We start from the raw sequence: 18,061 nt of genomic DNA on the forward strand, positions 1-18,061 counted from the left end.
AAATACTAAATTTTAGTTTATTATATTAAACTCTGAAATTCAGTAATTATTATCATTTAACTCTTAATATAACTGAATAGAGCTACTTTCAAATAGCTTTTCTTTTCTTTTCAAGACATAATTTGCATGGCTACAATCCAATTATTATAACAGAAACAGTTTTAATCTTTGCTGTATGTAAGAGGTAATATAATTGATTAGATTCACTGATTCATAAATGTAAACAGCAATTTCACTGGTCACTTTGTGTAACATTTAAATGTTTTTTCTATGAATTATCCATTGTATGTCAATCTCAGTACTTAACTTTTATTTCATTTTCTGAATTTCTGCCATGCCAGTTTTAACCGGTTTCTATCAGTGGTACCACCTCGGCAGAAACTTGCCAACCTTGAATATTAAACTCTCTTGAGTTAATAAAAAAGTGATTGGTAAATGTTTGGTTTATAGAAATTTGACTGTATTTCATTTTAAATTATGTTATTGACTTTTTATGTTAAAAATTATCACTCAAATGTTGAGTACACAATGGTGGGTTAATCTTTTCTGAAGTCATAACTACTTGAGTAGTTTTAACTTGGTATGAGTTTAATGTATAAAATTCATTTTGTAGAATAGATTAAATTTCTTATTCTTTTAACATCAATTTTTCCATGGAGTTTAATTAATTTTTTTACTTGCATTTATTTGTTAAGGTTTCTCCCATTATTTTTTTTTCTTTTTCTGTGAAGAGACTAGTTATTCTTTTATGTATTTTAATGAACTATAATTTTTAATTATTAAATCACAGCATTCTATCATTTTTAGAGGAAAAAAAAGGAGTTATGATTATTGCTGTACCTGTTTTTATTGTTATTTATTTTTTTTAAAAACTATAATTGTTTTTATATTTTTATTTTATGAAATAGTTTTTAAATTTACTAATATTGCACTATGATAGCATTATAATATTTGCTTGTCTATAAATCTTTATTTGTTCGTCAGAGTTGCAACCAGTGATTAAAAAATTATTTGAAATATTTTTTTTAATCTTTATTTTATATTAAAAATATTTTAACTTCAAGTTTATAAATTAATAATCATTAATGAATAATGTGTATTTGTTTCAGGTTTGTAAATAGAGTTAGAAACATAATGTCTATAGTATATGAATTAAATTTCATAGTACACCTTCTGTTGAGGCTATATAAGTTTGCTTCCCAAACTCAAATTAAATAGTAAAAAAGAAAAATTTAAATTACACTGCAAAAGTGTGTAATATCAAATTTATTTTTTAAATACTTTGAATTATATTTAAGCTCATACATTTATAAAATTAATATGTTTCATGTTTTATAAATATAGAATTCAAACCATTATTTCTTTGGTTTATTAAATCAATTTAATAATGCACCTTACATTGCGTAAAGTGACTTTCTATTGAGGTTACTGATTGTCTACTCAATTTGTTTCACTAAAAGTGAGCTTATGAAAATAATGAGTCAACCAATTGTCCTTTTTAAAGTGCATATAATTTGTTTCAAAATTAATTAAATAGTTAAATTTTTAATTTGAAATTGGTTTAATTGGATTATTTTATCCTCATTCACAAAACAAATTATTAATCAACTTTACTGGCTCAAAATTTGTTGCTTTAAAATCAGAACTTATTGCCAGTGCTAGATTTCTAAAATGCAAAGTGCTGAACTTTAACATTTTGAAGGATACTGAGTTATAATAACATCCCATAAAAGGAAGCTCTGATCTTCTCTCCTAAAAACATTATAAATATTTTCCTAAGTATGTTACATTTAGAATAAGAGTGCAGAACTTGCATTCCTTAAACAGACAATGCAGGTCTCTTACCTTCTTGTCAAAACTGAAAAATTTTAAAACTCAGGGTTCGAATGTTATATTACCTACTTACTCGATTCTTGTATTTTTTGCCCTTGCTTGCTCAGCTGTGCATGATACCATAGAATACTGATTTAACACCCCTCAAATTTTAAGGAAAATCGTCAAGATGTCAGATGGAATAAACATCATTGAAGTTTAGAAAAAAGAAAATAAAGTCTATTTGTAAGGAGTGAATGTTACTGAATTTAATTATATAAGTAAGAATTTATTAAACAAAGTTGGCTTTTCATTCTAATAGCCTGCTTATGTTCTTTTCTAAAAAAAAAGTTTGCTCCTATAGCTGTGCAAATGAAAATTATTATAAAGGTAAATAACATTGTTTTAAAGTAACATATTGAAGTGGATACACTTGCTGATTACTGTCAATAATCCTAATAATACCTCAAAAATGCTCAACATATACTCCATCATTGCTTACTTGGTCTTGACATTTACTTGATAATAAAACCATACCTGCAAACTTATTCCCATTTATTGTAACATATTTATCAAAATATTTACGGTTAAAGTAAATTTTATGATTTACATTTTATTATTTATTCAATAAGTTAAATTTTCAATGGTTTTTCCACCACTACATATGCTTATCTTAAACAAATGTATAAAACCTATAATATTTCAGAGAAAATTTTAGTTGCAGGTAAAACTAAACAAATTTAATTTAACTTAAATTATTATTTGGCTATCACTTTAAATATACTTGGAAGTTATGATTTTCAAGTTGTCAGCCATGCCTAATGCTTCTTTCTTAATAATACTGAACACATTTGAATTTATAGTTAAAGTAAAAGTGTAGGTGTGTTTATAATGTTATCCAGAGCATTTGTTCCACAAAAATAAATAATGTGTATCTTCGTGTATTTCTATTAATATGCAATTATGAAATATGTTTGGCTATGTATTTTAAGGACTACATGCAGACATGTAAACATTTTGAGATTTTTCTAGTCCTGATACAACTAGCTTAGAATTTATACTGGCATAATTGTTTTTCAAACTAATTTCTGTACTTGAAATATAGGAATTATAGCGTTAAAATTTTGAAATGCAGTTGAATGTCAAACGATGACATTTAGATGGACCTTATTATTTATTTACTGCCGTGCAATAGAAAATTTGACCTAAGCAACAACAAAAAATCAGAAGTTAGATTTTTTTATATATTTGGCACTTTTGTATAATAACCTTCATATTGCCAAAGAAATATATATATATATTTTTAAAAGAATAAATTTTGTTAATCACTTTTTGAGATTCTAATTTAGCCTTTATAGTATTAGCAGTAGAAAGAAAATAGTTGTCATGCCACCTTTCTCGAAACCTAGCGTGAAGCACTTCTGTTGTTTTTTCGATTGCATCATAAGATTTAAGAAGAAAAAGGTTTTAGCAAAGGCATGAAAATAGTTTTAGAAAAAATTCACTTAAAAATTTATGATGCAGATAGTCTATGTACAGTAAGTATATATATATTTTTCTACAATGTAAATTTAAAAATTAGATATGTTTTAATTTTATTTCGGAAAACTACTTTCTTTTTTCTCTAAAAATTATGCATATACTTAGTAAATAATACAACTTGCTGTCATTTGTCTTTTAATTTCTTATTAAATTATAGAATAGTTAAGGTCTAAATTAGTTGACATAAAAACTGGGATTGTTGTTGCTCTTTAAGAATTAATTATTTTCTTTGAGCTCTTTACAAAAAAAGAATGTTATTTATTACATATTCGTTGTAATGATGTTCATATTTGTAAATTAAGCTGTGCTTAGTGTTATAAAACAGAGGTGTGACTGTAAATATTTATTACATTTCAAGTGCTATATTTATTCATGCATGGTGTATTGTGAAGCAAATTTAGGTTTTTATAAATTGTGGTATGCTTGATAAGTTTTGTAGCATTGTGATTTATTGTTCTCAGTAGGATCCATATGCAAAAAATTTTATTTAACTACAAATATTTATTTTAAAATGAGGTTTTAATATTTCATTACAGATGTGAAACGCTCTATTGGTGTTATTATGTTATTTAACATTTTGCTTTTGAAAATCTGATCATTATTATTTAGAAAAGTTTAAAATTATTATCAACTTTTTCTCAATTATGAAATTAATAAGTTAAAAGTAAAAATTGAAAATTTCATTCTGAGAAAAATAAGTCTTTTTTTTTCCATTTTTGAGGGTGGAATTTTTTTTGACAAAATTTAATGTTTGCGAATATTTGAAAACAAATTTGCAATGAAAAATTCAGCTTTTTGCAAACTGCCTGTGTCATTTGTTAGGCTTATTGCAATAAGCCTTATAAGGTGCATTGCAAAGTTACGTTGGCAGTTTGCAAAGATCCATATTTACCCTACCTGCGACATATATATTGTGTGTACTAGATAGTAGTATTAAATTGAAGAATATATTTCTTTGGAAATTTTTTTTAATTGTGTTTTTCATATCTCATTACCTAACTTTTGTTTTTATGTAGTTTTAAATGATTTCAAATGTCTGCACCTGTAAATGTCATTAAAATAAACTGGTGTGATTTCAAATTATTTTATTTTTAACGTGTGCTTTTTCATTTATTTACCAAAGCTATTAATTAAAATAGCTATAACATCATCAGGGTTTGTAGTTATCCTGATATCCCTATCATATCCCTCTATACCCGATGAAAATATTTTGTCCTAATTTTTAGCTTTTTGTCCTGATTTTTTTGTGTTTAGAACATCCCATTTCCTACGAATACAAAAGCGGATTTTAATATAATTGATTTTAAGATATGAAAGATTTGGATTTTCAATTCAACATCGTATTATATTTAATATTGCTTACAAAAATCGCGAAATTAGGTTGCAAACTTTGGAATCGTCCATTATTATTATGCATACATTTTTCTGGCATGTAACTTTAACCATAAGAATCAGCGTTTCAAACTTTTGGAGAATTCAGTTATTTTATTAAAAGGTAACACAACAGTTTTATGGAATCAAATTTGTATGCAATGAATCCCAAGGTTTAACGCTTTTTATAATTTTCAACAAATGCATTTACAAATCTTTTAAGATGCAGTTGCAGAATTATTGATTCATCTTTTTATCTGATTTTAATAATGTTTGATAGCAATCAACAACACACAGTAATCATATGGAATTTTCAAATGAGTTATCGCGGCGATCATGTCCTTTTTTTACTTTTGTACAAATATTTAAATAGCTAGTCACTGTGTTATTTCTTCGAGATTATTCAAATCCTTCTTTAAAATTATTTTATTGTAAATGCCTTTAACTCGATAAAATTTTTTAGTTAAATCTTGGTATGAGGGAATAATAACTAATTTGTATTGAATATTTTTAATGCAATAGTTCTATACAATATTTTCCGTGTTTTAATCTCTAACTATTACGATTTGTTCAATAATATTATACTATACTTGCACCATAAAAACAAGATAAAGTAACAATGCTTTCTTTTTTCCTTTTTTCTTCGTATCATTTGACCAGAGAAAAAAATAGAGGTTAAGTGTAAAAAAAGATTTTTTTTCAATTAAAAGCTTGAACCAGCGGTGGCATGAATGTTTAGAGTAAAGGAGAAGAGTACGCAAATATTTTATTAAAACTCCATTTATTTTGTGAAATAATCAGATTTAAATAATTTTCATAACTCTACTTGTTACTTTAATCAAATTGTTTTTGTTATTATGTACCGAATAAATTGTTAATTTTTTGATGAAAAGTTAGCTTGTTTGCAAAGAAATTTTTTCTAGTAGAAAATTTTGCTAATAAGTTTTTTAAAAAAAAGCTATGTTTTTATATTTAAAAAGCTGAATCCTGTGTCTCATGACTAGGAAAAAAAAAACGAAGAGCAACATGATAAAATATTGGTACTATAGCAACAAAGAATTCATTGTATTTCTAAACTAAACTCAGAGACGTGACAGTCCATAGAAGGCCAAGGCCTACTGTGCCCATCTCAGTTTTCTTGTAGGAGCAGATGTTCCAGTTAGGTTTAGTTCCCAAGCATGCTTATTTCTCATTTTATCGACCCACTGAAGGGATGAAAGGCTGAGTCATCCTTGTCCGGCCCGAGGATCGAACCCGTGGCGTGAGAGCGCGAAGCAATACCACTCAGCCACCGGGCGTCATTCGTTGTATTTCAGCCCTCAGAAATTCAAAAGACACTGTTTATTCGCTAAATTAAATTAATTATTCTGATTACTAATTGTTTTGATTTGTATGCATTTTCCTTTAAATAGTTAATGTTTTCATTTAGATAGTTTTAAAACTTGCGGTTTTAATTTTTTTTTATGACTGAAATATTAACTGATGATTCTGCCTTTTATAGAAATGTAAACTATTTTTTTTTTAATGCCAATTTATATTTTTATTTAAAAAGCTTCTTAGTCAGCACAACAGCCCCTTGCAGGTCTTGGCTGCCTCAACAGCTGACAAACGCCAGTGCCCCCTATCCGTACAACTCCCATCCAATTTCTAATCTTTAGGGTTTTCAAGTCATTTTCGACTTCGTTGAGCCATCAAGTAGGGGGTCTATCTCTAGGACGTGACCCCTTAAAGTTCTTAAAGGTGACTATTCTCATGGCGCTATTTTCAGATCTTTTCCATGGATGGTCCAGCCATCTCAGCCTATTGCTTCGGATTATTTGTGTAATTTGGAGCTGCTTATAGAGTCTGTAGAGCTCGAAGTTATATCTGGTTCGCCAACATCCCCTCTCTTGAATTGCACCAATATTGTCCAGTGACTGCTGTATATCTGAATTTAGGATCCAAGTTTCGCTTCCATTAAAGAGTACAGGAATAACGGGTTTCTAATAGAGCTTTAGCTTTGCTTTTCGGTTGAGAAGGTTCGATTCTAATTGTCTCCTCAGTTCTAAGAAACGCTTATTAACCATCTTTACTCTATTGGTGATTTCTGCTCTAAGTATGTTTTGATCCTTAACGACCGTACCAAGATATTTGAATTCGTTAACCCTTACAAAGATATAACCAGCAATCGTATTAAATATTGTATAAACTATTTATGTATTATTGAATGAAAAAGTACCATATGAGTATTTCGAGTTTAAATTGGAAATAAAACTCTGGATTTTTTTAAAAACCAGATATTCTATGAAATATAGATGGAAATGTAGTATTAAATTTTTCTTTAATGATCGATTTTGAGATACTTTGCTTTACTATAAAATTATTTTCAAGCCAATTCTCCAAAAATTATAGATTAGTAATTTTTATATTATATCAAGAATTTTACACATATTTTTGATTTTAGATTTACTAAAACTCCTGTATATAGTTCTATTTAATGCTCAGTGAGCCAAAAAAAAAAAAAAAAAACACGTGGATTTCCCTGAATAACTTTTGATCTAATGATCGGATCTTCACGTTCAAGGACTCAATCTTAATATCTCAAGAAGGTCACCTCAAATATGCTAATTAATATGTGCAAACGATAAAGTGACGAAATTAGACACAAAACGTATTATCTCAGAATTAACATACCTTTTTTTTCGACTGGTTCGGATTTCTGACCCCCAAAATATAGAGGGTAATTGAATTTCAAAAAAGTAAAATATTTAAGAATTTGATTTCTCAGGAACTATTCAACCATTGCCATGTAAAAATTATATTCTTTTATACAAAATGTGTATACCTTACAATTCAAAATTTTCTCGGCCATTAATTTAAAATAATAATAAATAATTACTGAAATTTATTTTTTGCATGAAATTATCTTTGGATAGATGAACTTTATAATTGTTTGCAGAAGCTTTTCAATTCGCTTGAAAAGTTCTCCAATATTACGAAGTACGCAAAAAGTGAAATTAGCATTAAGGATCCAAACTTTGGAGCGCTCTCTTGACCAAATTATTGGGACCATATTTCACAGATAGCGGCTATCCCATACACTCCAGCAAATCGGAAAGTGGTCAAAATAATGATTGGCTATAAATTTTGTTTGATTATATAAATTATGCCTATAGAGGTCAATAAATCATCAATATTTATGCATTAACATCCTACATAATTTAGTTTTGAAACTTTGACTAGTTTGAAAGCAGTTGAAATTTAGATTAACAATAAATTATTTTTGCTAATAATACATGGATATAACATCTGCATTTGGCCGGGAAATGATTAAAACACGAGATATAATCCAGTACAGAGCTCAATTAATGCAAGCACTCTAGTTAATCGGACATAACTCGAAATTTCGACTGACTCAAAATTTTTAGTAGCAATCACGTGGTTATAAATTCTGCTTACAGCAAAGGTGTTCGGAAATGATTATTATTTAATTTGTCATCAGGCTTAAGAATTTTTAAAACTGTTTGTCCAATTCATCACTTCACAATTACCTATATCAATAATTTTAAGTATCTAAAGGAGCTTTAAATCTCACGTAACTAGCGAACTTGTTTGCTCCATAATGACGGACAGTTCAGCTCCCACTATAGAGGAACCTTATGCTGATCTAGAGTGACATAAATAAAGTATATACCTTCCAACCAATCTGATATCTATATAACTTCATTTTACGGAAGAACAGTTCAACGAGAAGTGACACCGCGTATCTCGGTCCTTGCGCAAGCTGACCACGCAGGGTGCGATTGTCAATACGAGCCGCGTCTCTACGAACAAACCACTGCGAGAAATATAGATATTAGGAACTAAGAGCTCTTATCACAGGATATAGTTCTTTCTAATGCGAACGGGAAACTAACTGGCGATTTTTTCACCGGTAAATATTATCCATCAATCTAGTTCTCACATTCATATGCGAAATTTTTGCATAAAAAAAACGCATCTGGTGAGAATAGTGAATTGGATTTTTAAAAGGTCATTTACACTGCTTACAAAAAAAAAATTGATTATATAAATCGGAGATGATTTAGAGTGAGGGGATTGGGGAGTTTTTCGTGGAATAATGTATTTCACCAATCAGATTCTTGCAAGCAATTTCAAAATCGCATATGCAATTTTTTCGAAAGAAGTATGAATGGCTCTTAAAGGGAATTCTCTTTGCATGCTATTTTTTAAAGGGTAAGAAAATTATTCGCGAATGAGAAATTGATTGCCGAGTTTTTCATTTCCGAATAACCACCAATTGGCTGTCATTCACGGACAATTTTTCGCTTGCTAGAAATATCACAGACAGTAAAAACGGCCCTAAATTCTATTCCCCTCTCTATTGCGTTAGGAGGTACGTAGTTTGCATGCAGTCTGAACAGTTCCCTAGAATTACGCTATAAATAAAAGTTAGGTTAAAGCGAAAATAGTAGCTAAAACAACACTGGTGAGATGAAGTAGATATTTATTTTTATTTGATAAAGTGAGTATTTTTTTTATTTTAAATCTTGCAAATTGTTTTAAATATGTTCTCTTAGTTTGAAAACTACATTTTAGGTTGTTTTACAGTTTATAATGTTGATTGTATTGTAGAAGAGATTTATCAAGTATGTAATATCCACAGTAACTAGTTTATTAATATTCGCCTATCATGTAGAACATTTTTTCCGAACAAGATAGGTAGGTAGGTATTTTATTTACGTCGAGCTGCACAATTTTTTCCCAAACGAACTTTTCGAATTTTGAACTACTAACTTTAAGTTCAAGAATGACGTCGAATCATTATATTTTTTTTGCAGAGACGTATGCGATATATAAATTAAGGAATTTTTGGGAATTCCATCTGTTTTATACATGTTTATTTGATATTATAAGCAAAAACATGTGCTATTTTTTTGCATATTTTAATCTTTTCGAATACTGTTTAGCTAGATTTTCTTAGAACTAAAAATTTTTGTGTCAAGAGATTGGTTTATAAACCTATCGTTTTTTTTTTAACCTTAAGGATTATTAAACTGAAGTAAACTATAAGCTTGGGAATTCAAATTTTATCTATCGATCAAGTCATTAGAAAAAAAATGTGTTTATAGGTCTGAAAACAATGCTTGAAAATTTTACAACATGATTAAATTTACTTATTTCCCTTTAGAAAGGTTGCGCATACGACATCCCTTTTCTTAATGTGTTATTATTATATTTATTCTGTTGCTGTGTATTTTGGTAAATTATCAATTTTATACAATTCTTGATACTTTTTATATAATTTTATCAGTTTTTCAGATTACTTTTTAAATTATTAAATACACCATAGCAATATATCATAGATTCAGCATAGTTATATTTAGCTTTTGCTTTGTGGAATTGTACTTTCTATCGATTTATTACACATTGCTATGAAAACATTTCTAGCTGTTGTCATATTAATAAGCACTACAACCTTTTTTAGGTAGACTTAAAGCTGTGTCTCCCAAGATCATATCATGCCACTCATCTTGGACTATTTATGATATTTCTAAGTGCTGCTGAAAACAGTTTTTAATGGAAAAGTCGTGTTTTTTCTTAATGAATATAGAAATTGACACAAATAACTGACTACACAGTTAGTCCTATTTTATCCCTGAAAGTACTCGGCCAAGGAAAAAAAATTGGTGTTCAACAAAAATTATTATTTTTTTTTGTTAAGCTAAGTGCATCTTAAATTTTTATTATTTGATTCCACTTGCATTATGAAAAGAAAATTAAAAAAGCAACCCCCGAGGAAAAAGAAAAGTAATATTGGAGCAGATCTGAATCACAAAATAGAAGATGTTTTCTACACGTGTGACATTTGCAAAACAGCTAAGCCTAAGTTTTCTTGCTATAGAGCATATTTGCATAATCACTATGCTGATAGTGTTAAAAAATGTTATAATTCTAGTGATCCCGCATGTGATTCACCTCGTGGGCGGACGAAAATAATAAAACTGGATGACTATGAAAAACATTTAAAGAAAACTGATCATAACTTCTATTGTTTATCACTTGAAGAAAATAGCAATGAAACTATCGCAAAGTTTCCTAAAATTGAAAGTGTTTTTTCTCTTGCTGATCAAAATTCTTTAGACTTTCAAAGTCAGGCTAGTTTTTCTCCTAAAATTATTAACAGTTTTTCTGTGAGCTTGGAAAATGCCAATTCACTGTATGAGTGTGGTTCAAATGGTACCTGCGTGGTATCAGAAGACCCGTTGCTTTCATATCCTTTGGAAGCAAAAGTGCATGAGAAAGAATTTAAAAATAATGAATCGGTTTGTGATACTCAGCCCTTTATGAAAAATATATCCTCAGATTCCAGATCTTTTTCAATTGAAAAGTCTATTCAATCTAGCAAAATTAAAGCAGAGCTTTTTGCAAATGATAAAATGGCTAGTTCCATGGAATTGAAATGCCACTCAGTTTTATTAAATGAAAAGATGAAGTGTGCAATACAATGTTCTACGTGTGGTCATTCATCCAATTATTGCCCTTATGAGAATATGCACAAATCTTGCGTGAGTAAAAGCAGTACAGATTTATCTTTAGATTCAAATTGCCTGTGTTACCATAATAAATGTGGTAGTTTAAAGAAGACAGAAAATAGTACAAATCAAACACTTGACTATTTTAAATCCACATGCATTTCAGAAGTTTGTAATGTTAGGAAGGACTTTAAAAACATAAGTTCTAATATGGATTTTGATATTATCAATTGTGAACTGACATCTGATAGCACTAAGAAGGAGGCAAATTATGAAAAATATAGTTTTCATCTTGAACACAATGTAAATTCCATAAATAAAGGAGATTTAAAGCTACCAATTTCAGACTTCACATTGCAAGATACAAATATGGCAAATTTAGAATCGCCAACTCCCAACCATACACATTGCCATAAAAATTTGGACAGAAATGGGATAAGCAAAATTCCTGAATTGGTTGCACAAATTAGTTACAACTGTTTTGCACCATATAAAATATGTGAAGAGGCTGCGAATAGTAAAGTTGGTGTATCTAATCAATCTGGTGCTAAAAATGCTTTTAATCATATGTCACCTTTACTTAGGACTAAACACACTAAGATGCCAGTATTAGTATCTACAGGTAATCGTGAAAAGTCTTCATTAAATGGCAAATATGGAGACTGCGATAAAAGTGCAAGTGAAGAAGTTAAGTTGATTGAAGATCCCAATTCAAAACCTCATTTTTATTTTGATCAAAGATCAAAGTTTGTTTGTGCTGAATGTTATTCTTCAGTTAACAAATGTGATATATCCACCCATTATAAAGAGCATGGTTATGTTTCTAATGTTTATAACATTTACGATTTGATCTCTTCCAAGCATTGATACTTGAAACTTATATACATAAGGGTTGCCCAGATGGAAAATGAAAAAGTGTGATACTGTACAAAATACAGCTACGATAACACTGCCGCAATTTAGGGTTTTAAAAGTGCATTCAAAACTTCTTTTAACTGGTCAACTTGAGAACCTTTAAAGTGAATGTAAAGTGGTTATTTTGACAATAGCAGAATTATATTTATTTGAGATCAAAATTTGTGTTTACCCTTGGATCCAATTTTAATGTATTTGTTCACAAAAACTAAAACATCAAATATTAATAACTATTTTTCTTAGACAGTCTTCGACAAAGCAACAACTATTCCAATGTTTAAATTAAGGTTACCTCAAAAAATCATACTTGAAAACTCATACTATATTTTGATTGCATCCATCATTGCATTTGCTTAAAATACACACAGGCTAGCTAATGAGTTATACGCAGTTTGCAATGCAATCCTCTTACCTGAATTTATATTCCAAGAGTGACAATGCTATGGCTACTGCATTTCTGACTATCACATATCTCAACCTTTCCTTTGGGCAACCCTTATATCTAGTCAATACTGAGCAAAAAATTCCAGTACTGTCGAAAAATGTTTTTAATGCCATAAGTTGCGACATGTTTTTACTCTTAATATCTTCATAGTATTGTTTTGGCAAAAAAGTAATTTGTGCTTTTTAGTGTGAAATAAAACTCAAATTTTTCAAGATAAAAATTAGTTTTAATCAGTCCGATATCTTCCATTCTGTTCCATGATTTTTTGCCATCGTTCTGGTAGCTTCATGGTTTTTATCCCATAGAACTTAACAACAAAAAACTCAACCAAGTGTGATTTGAAGTCATCATGATTATTGAAAAGTTAACTATTTAAGAAGTTTTGAGATACATAATAGTCCGATTGTGCAAGACCGGGACTATATGGAGAATGTGACAGTACTTTCCAGCCACTCAACTATAGTTTTGTACTTAGGCTTTGCATTGTGGTGAAATAAGATTCCTTTAGAATTTGTAATCCTCGATGTAGCTCTGATCTTACACTATCGTATTATCATTTATTTCAAAGCTTGCAAAACTTCTTTGGAATTTAAAAATTTCAGTAATGATGATCTGAAATCACTTTTGAATGAGTATTTTGCTGATATAGAAGTTCTATGATTGCAAGATCATGAAGCTACCAAAAAGTCGGTAAACGGTTATCAAACAGAATGGAAGGTATTTGTTGGGTTAAAGTTAATTTTTTTGTATTGAAAATTTTGAGTTTTATTTCGTACTAAAAATGCTCCAAAATTACTTTCTTTGCAACCCAACAGTTTAAAAATGAATTTTAAAGTGTTCTTTTATTGTGGTTATTTTATATTATTCTTACTTGTTTTTTTTTTTATTCTCAAAAATTTTGTTATATATTGATAAACACATTTATGCTTAATTTTAATTTTTTATAGATAGATTTCCTTTTTACATGTTTTTTTTTTTTAAAATCTGAAATATTATTTTCACAATTTAAATTATTGATTTTAAAATAAAATTTTTTTCATTTCTTTTTGAAATATTGAGGTATAATTAATGTCTAATTTGAATATATTTTAAAAGTAGTTTAATTCATTATTATTAACATTTTGCAAATTGTTTTCTTAATTTTGACTCCGATCTTTATAATTAGAAATTATTTTTAACTTGTCTAAGTTGTGAAATTAAAGTAGTAATCTTAGTAATTTTGTACTATTAAATAAAAAATGAATTTTTAATTACTATTTTATTGTTGCGAAACATTTCTTATTATTTTGGTTTTCTTAAGCGACTTATATGTTGATAAATTAACTTATGCTCTATTGTATTCTAATGTATTTTAAGAATTTAATTTTTAAAATTTATTACAGTATTACCTACACATTTCTCTTTGTAAAAGTTTCTTTTGTAATTATGTCTTTGACTGTTATTATTTATTTTAAAAAAATTTATGTTGGAAAAAAATTACAATTTTATTTATTTGCATTTTTTCAATAGTTTTCGTAAATATAACTTTTTTATAAGTATTTTTTTAAAGACTTGTCAGAAATTGGGCACTTTTATTAACATAATCAAAGGGCAATTTAACAACAATAAAAAATAAAAACGCACAAAGTGAAATAGACTGGAAATCTGGTTTGAAACTTCCCCAATTGTATTGACATCTCTTGTGAAGTTATCTGTAAATATGTTTGCATTTGATGTTTTGAATTTCAAATGTGTGTAATTTTTATTTGTTTCCTCTAAAAAAAGAAAAAAAAATTGTGATATTTACAATGTTTTCAAATAAAAATTACTAAACATTTCCGAATTTTAAGTTATATCAAATTATTTATTGCCATAAAAAATTATATGTACTTGTGTGAAATAAAGCTTTTATGCAAAGCTTTTATGATTTTTGTTTTATAATTTGTAGTCTGTAATTTTTATAGTTCGTGATCTTTTATTTTATTTTTATAAAATATGTTCTCTGTGCATATAAATTACATTGTAACTAACATTGCAAAGTGTTTTGAATATGTACGCATTTAAAATAAATTATGTAAACTTGCCCATTTTAAACTTTTTCTTTTAATCTGACTTTTTTTATATACTTTTTTTAAAACATTTTTTTAAAATTAAGAGTATGACAAGAAATGTTATATTTCAATTAAAATTTGGACTTTTAACTACTTAAAAAAAAAAAAACTATTTAAATTGTTTATAAAATGTTTTTACAAGTTGTAATTTTAAATATATTTCAAAGTTGTCCTGTGGTGAATTTTGAAAGGAAAAGAAAAAGCTCTTTAAATTTCTGATCAAGTGTGTTTCTACACATTTTTGAATATGTGTAAACACATTTTTGAACAGTCATTTAATGACATTTCAATTGAATGGAAAGGCTTTCAAATGCTTCTCTCTATAGTCCATTTTTCGAGTAAGTCCATTTCAGTCCTCTTTTTAATGTTTTGGTTCTCTTGATTCTTTTTTGAATGATTTGAAAAGCTATTTAAGGACATTTAGAGGACTCTAAAATTGTGATTTGTGCTAAATTTGCTCAGTAGCCTCTCTCCTCATCGTTTATGTTGTTAGAAAGCCTGTGACATAAATGGTTTGTTTTATTTATAAATCAAGTATCAAAACTGGAACATGGGAGTTTGTTTACTAATTAAATTTTCCCACATGAGGACTCAGATTAATCACTTCTAAATTTTTCGCGTCCCTTTTGTTCATTTGATTTAATATAGATAGGATCGAAATGCTGCTTTTTTTTAAAGCCTGATTTACATAAAAAATATAAATAATTTGATTGGTTTAACTGGGGGCCATCCACAAAGTGTATAGGTGATTGTAGTAATTTATTCTACCAGACTTTTTTTTCTCTTTTCTTTCTGAATTTCAAGGATTTTCGAATAATATTTTATAGGAAGAAAAAAACTTGATGAATTAAATTTTTCTACCTGGGAATTTTATAAGGTTGAATTTGGAGAATCATACATTTATTTGCTATTTTTAGAAGGGGAAAGATAGAGATTAAATGTTTTAAATATCTGAATGACTTTATTTGTAATATTTTTTTAAAAATGATCCATATCTGATTGACAATTCGAAATAATGACTAAACTTTTAGAGTAATAAACTGAGGGGTTGTTAAGAAAATGTTTAGCTGCATTTGAAATTTAAGTAGAAAACCTTTTTATTAATAAAAATCTTAAGTTCTGTTTAAAATATATTAAACACATTACAATTTTAAACAGAATATGAAACTTCAAATTGTCTATTAGTAAGAAATTATTTCAATTGAAATTTCTGTAAGTAATGATTTTATAAATCGGTTAACAGGAGTATTATATAACTTGCAGTGAAATTACTGAAAATATTTATAAAAATATTTATGAAATTAATTTATATTTTACACTTACTGTAATAGTTAGTAATAAATTTGTAATTTGAAAAATATGTTTCTGAAGATTTATCTTAAGTTCAGTTTTTTTCCCCTTTCAAAACTGCTTTAAGATTTATTTAGATTTAGATAATCATGTCTTTAAGATTTATTTATAATTCTAAAAGCGCTGAGTTCACACCCTTCATTTATCTAATACATATTATTAAGAAATGTGGTGACAAATTTGATATGATTTAGGTTTATCGTTTGAAAAATGGTATATTTCTTATTTAAAAGTATTGAAATTAACCATTCAGTAATCACAAATTTATCAGAGCGCTGAATTGAAAAAGCATAATACTAATTTACCTTGGACGATCGTTTTAAAATTGTATTTCTCCAAAAAATTTATTGAAATTTTTTTTAAATTATTTAATTAAAGTGATATCGAGGGAATAAAAATAGTAAAAATTTGTAAAAACAGTTAGTGGAAGTTCAGACTCGTTTTGTTTTTGAAAACCCCAATCAAAAGAGTGTCTCAAAAATGGTGTACTTTTAAGCTAAATTACTAATTTAACTTATTGTAAAATTGCTATCTTGTTAGAGGGATTCTGTGTTAATTCTGTTTAACTGCTTTTTTTTTCTTAACGAACAAGATTGAATGCAATTGATTTTAACTATAAATAGTCACCTTAAAGCTTTATTTTTTGAAAACCTGAATAATCCTCCTAAGTCTTTTTTTTTTAATTTCTAATGGCTCTCTATCCCCCCTTTTCTTTGGTTAATCCCTTGGCGCAAAAATTTTATAAGCCTATTTTTCATATATTTTTTTCATTATTTTGTATTAATTTAGCTCAAAACATGTGAAAATTATTATATTCAGCATTTTAATAGTTATGGTTATGAAATACAGCATCAAACAACGTTGTTTTTTTCTGCATTAAAGTTAAAATTTTCTAAACACGGCTCACTTCCAAACAATAATTTTTTAAGGTTGCACTTATTTGCAGTTATTTAAAAGAAATAATCATTCAGCACTGAAATTTCTCTAATTTACGAAATCAATTATTGATAAATTTTTGAAATGAATGGAAAAAGAAAAAAAAAGTCAAATGACTTATTTTTAGTTTTATATTTTAGTACAAATAATACCGATAATCTAACAGATTGTTTATAGTAACTATAAGATTGTTTTTTATGTTTAAAAAATACCAAAATATTTCTTTGCTTGTAATTAGAACGCCAAAAAAATTTATAAAATGGACAGGGCCTCATTTGCGTTTAAGGTTTAAAAGATGTGGGGAACCCTGAAATGGTTAAATGCATTTGTTTTAACTTCAATCACCCTGAATAAGAAAACACCCTGACAGTTTCTCTCACAGATTCACTTTTTTTATTTTTTATAACTATTGCTACATTTTGAAAAAATTGTATGTTACAACAACAATATAGAATTTTTTTTCTGTTGGTGCATTACTTTCAATATAAGTTTATTTTCTCAACTTTCTTTTTCCTCCCAAATTTTAGTTTACGTTATTATCAATGTTGTGCTGCACAATAATTTATTGTACTAAATTATATACATAATAAAATGAAAATATTTTCTTACTTCTTTCCACCCCTACATTCTGTACAGTTATCACTTTGATAGAAAAGCGTGTTCGTTATTTGGAATAATGTTTCAAAGATAGCCAAATTTCTTGTTCTTCAAAAATTTCAAAGTCAGTGCACGAACAGGAAAAAAGATTATTTGGTTTTGACGGTGCTGTTTTTTTTCTCTCAGTTTTTTGCTCGTTACAGTGTAAAATTTTTCTGCTTTCTCTGTTTACAGCATTTTATTTAAACTTATTAGGTGATCATTTCAGGCTCCGTAGTGGGTCAAAGAAAAAATCAGGACATTTTTTGGAACAGAAGACATATACCTAAACTAAACTCAGTGGCGAGACAGCCAAGGCCTACAGTGCCCATCTCAGTTTTCTTGACCTTTGGGCACTGCGGTGGAAGAGCAGATGTTCTGGTTGGGTGGGAAGTAAGTCTGAGTCAACCTTCTCCGGCCCGAGGATCGAACCAAGGACCTGTGGCACG

The 18,061-nt window shown here is 28.0% G+C and overlaps 2 protein-coding genes across 5 annotated transcripts in view; both read left to right on the plus strand.

The window, feature by feature from the left end:
* The window catches only part of RpS27 (ribosomal protein S27), a 324,227-nt gene that overhangs the window by 204,179 nt on the left and 101,987 nt on the right, over positions 1–18,061 (plus strand). The gene's annotated exons all lie outside the window — the stretch shown is intronic.
* Positions 9,109–12,752, plus strand: LOC107456938 (uncharacterized). Of its 4 annotated transcripts, none has more exons than XM_016074934.4 (2): positions 9,109–9,229; positions 10,193–12,752. In XM_016074934.4, the coding sequence occupies exon 2, from the start codon at positions 10,473–10,475 to the stop codon at positions 12,105–12,107; it is 1,635 nt and encodes a 544-aa protein (XP_015930420.1). In that variant the 5' UTR covers positions 9,109–9,229; positions 10,193–10,472; the 3' UTR covers positions 12,108–12,752. The 4 variants fall into 4 exon arrangements, with proteins under 4 accessions (XP_015930420.1, XP_042901242.1, XP_042901241.1 ...); XM_043045308.3 differs by having other exon boundaries at positions 9,206–9,430; XM_043045307.3 differs by having other exon boundaries at positions 9,206–9,426.

This window comes from Parasteatoda tepidariorum, chromosome 4, assembly GCF_982258835.1.
Source record: "Parasteatoda tepidariorum strain Cologne lab strain chromosome 4, Ptep-v5.0, whole genome shotgun sequence".
NCBI lineage: Eukaryota > Metazoa > Arthropoda > Arachnida > Araneae > Theridiidae > Parasteatoda > Parasteatoda tepidariorum.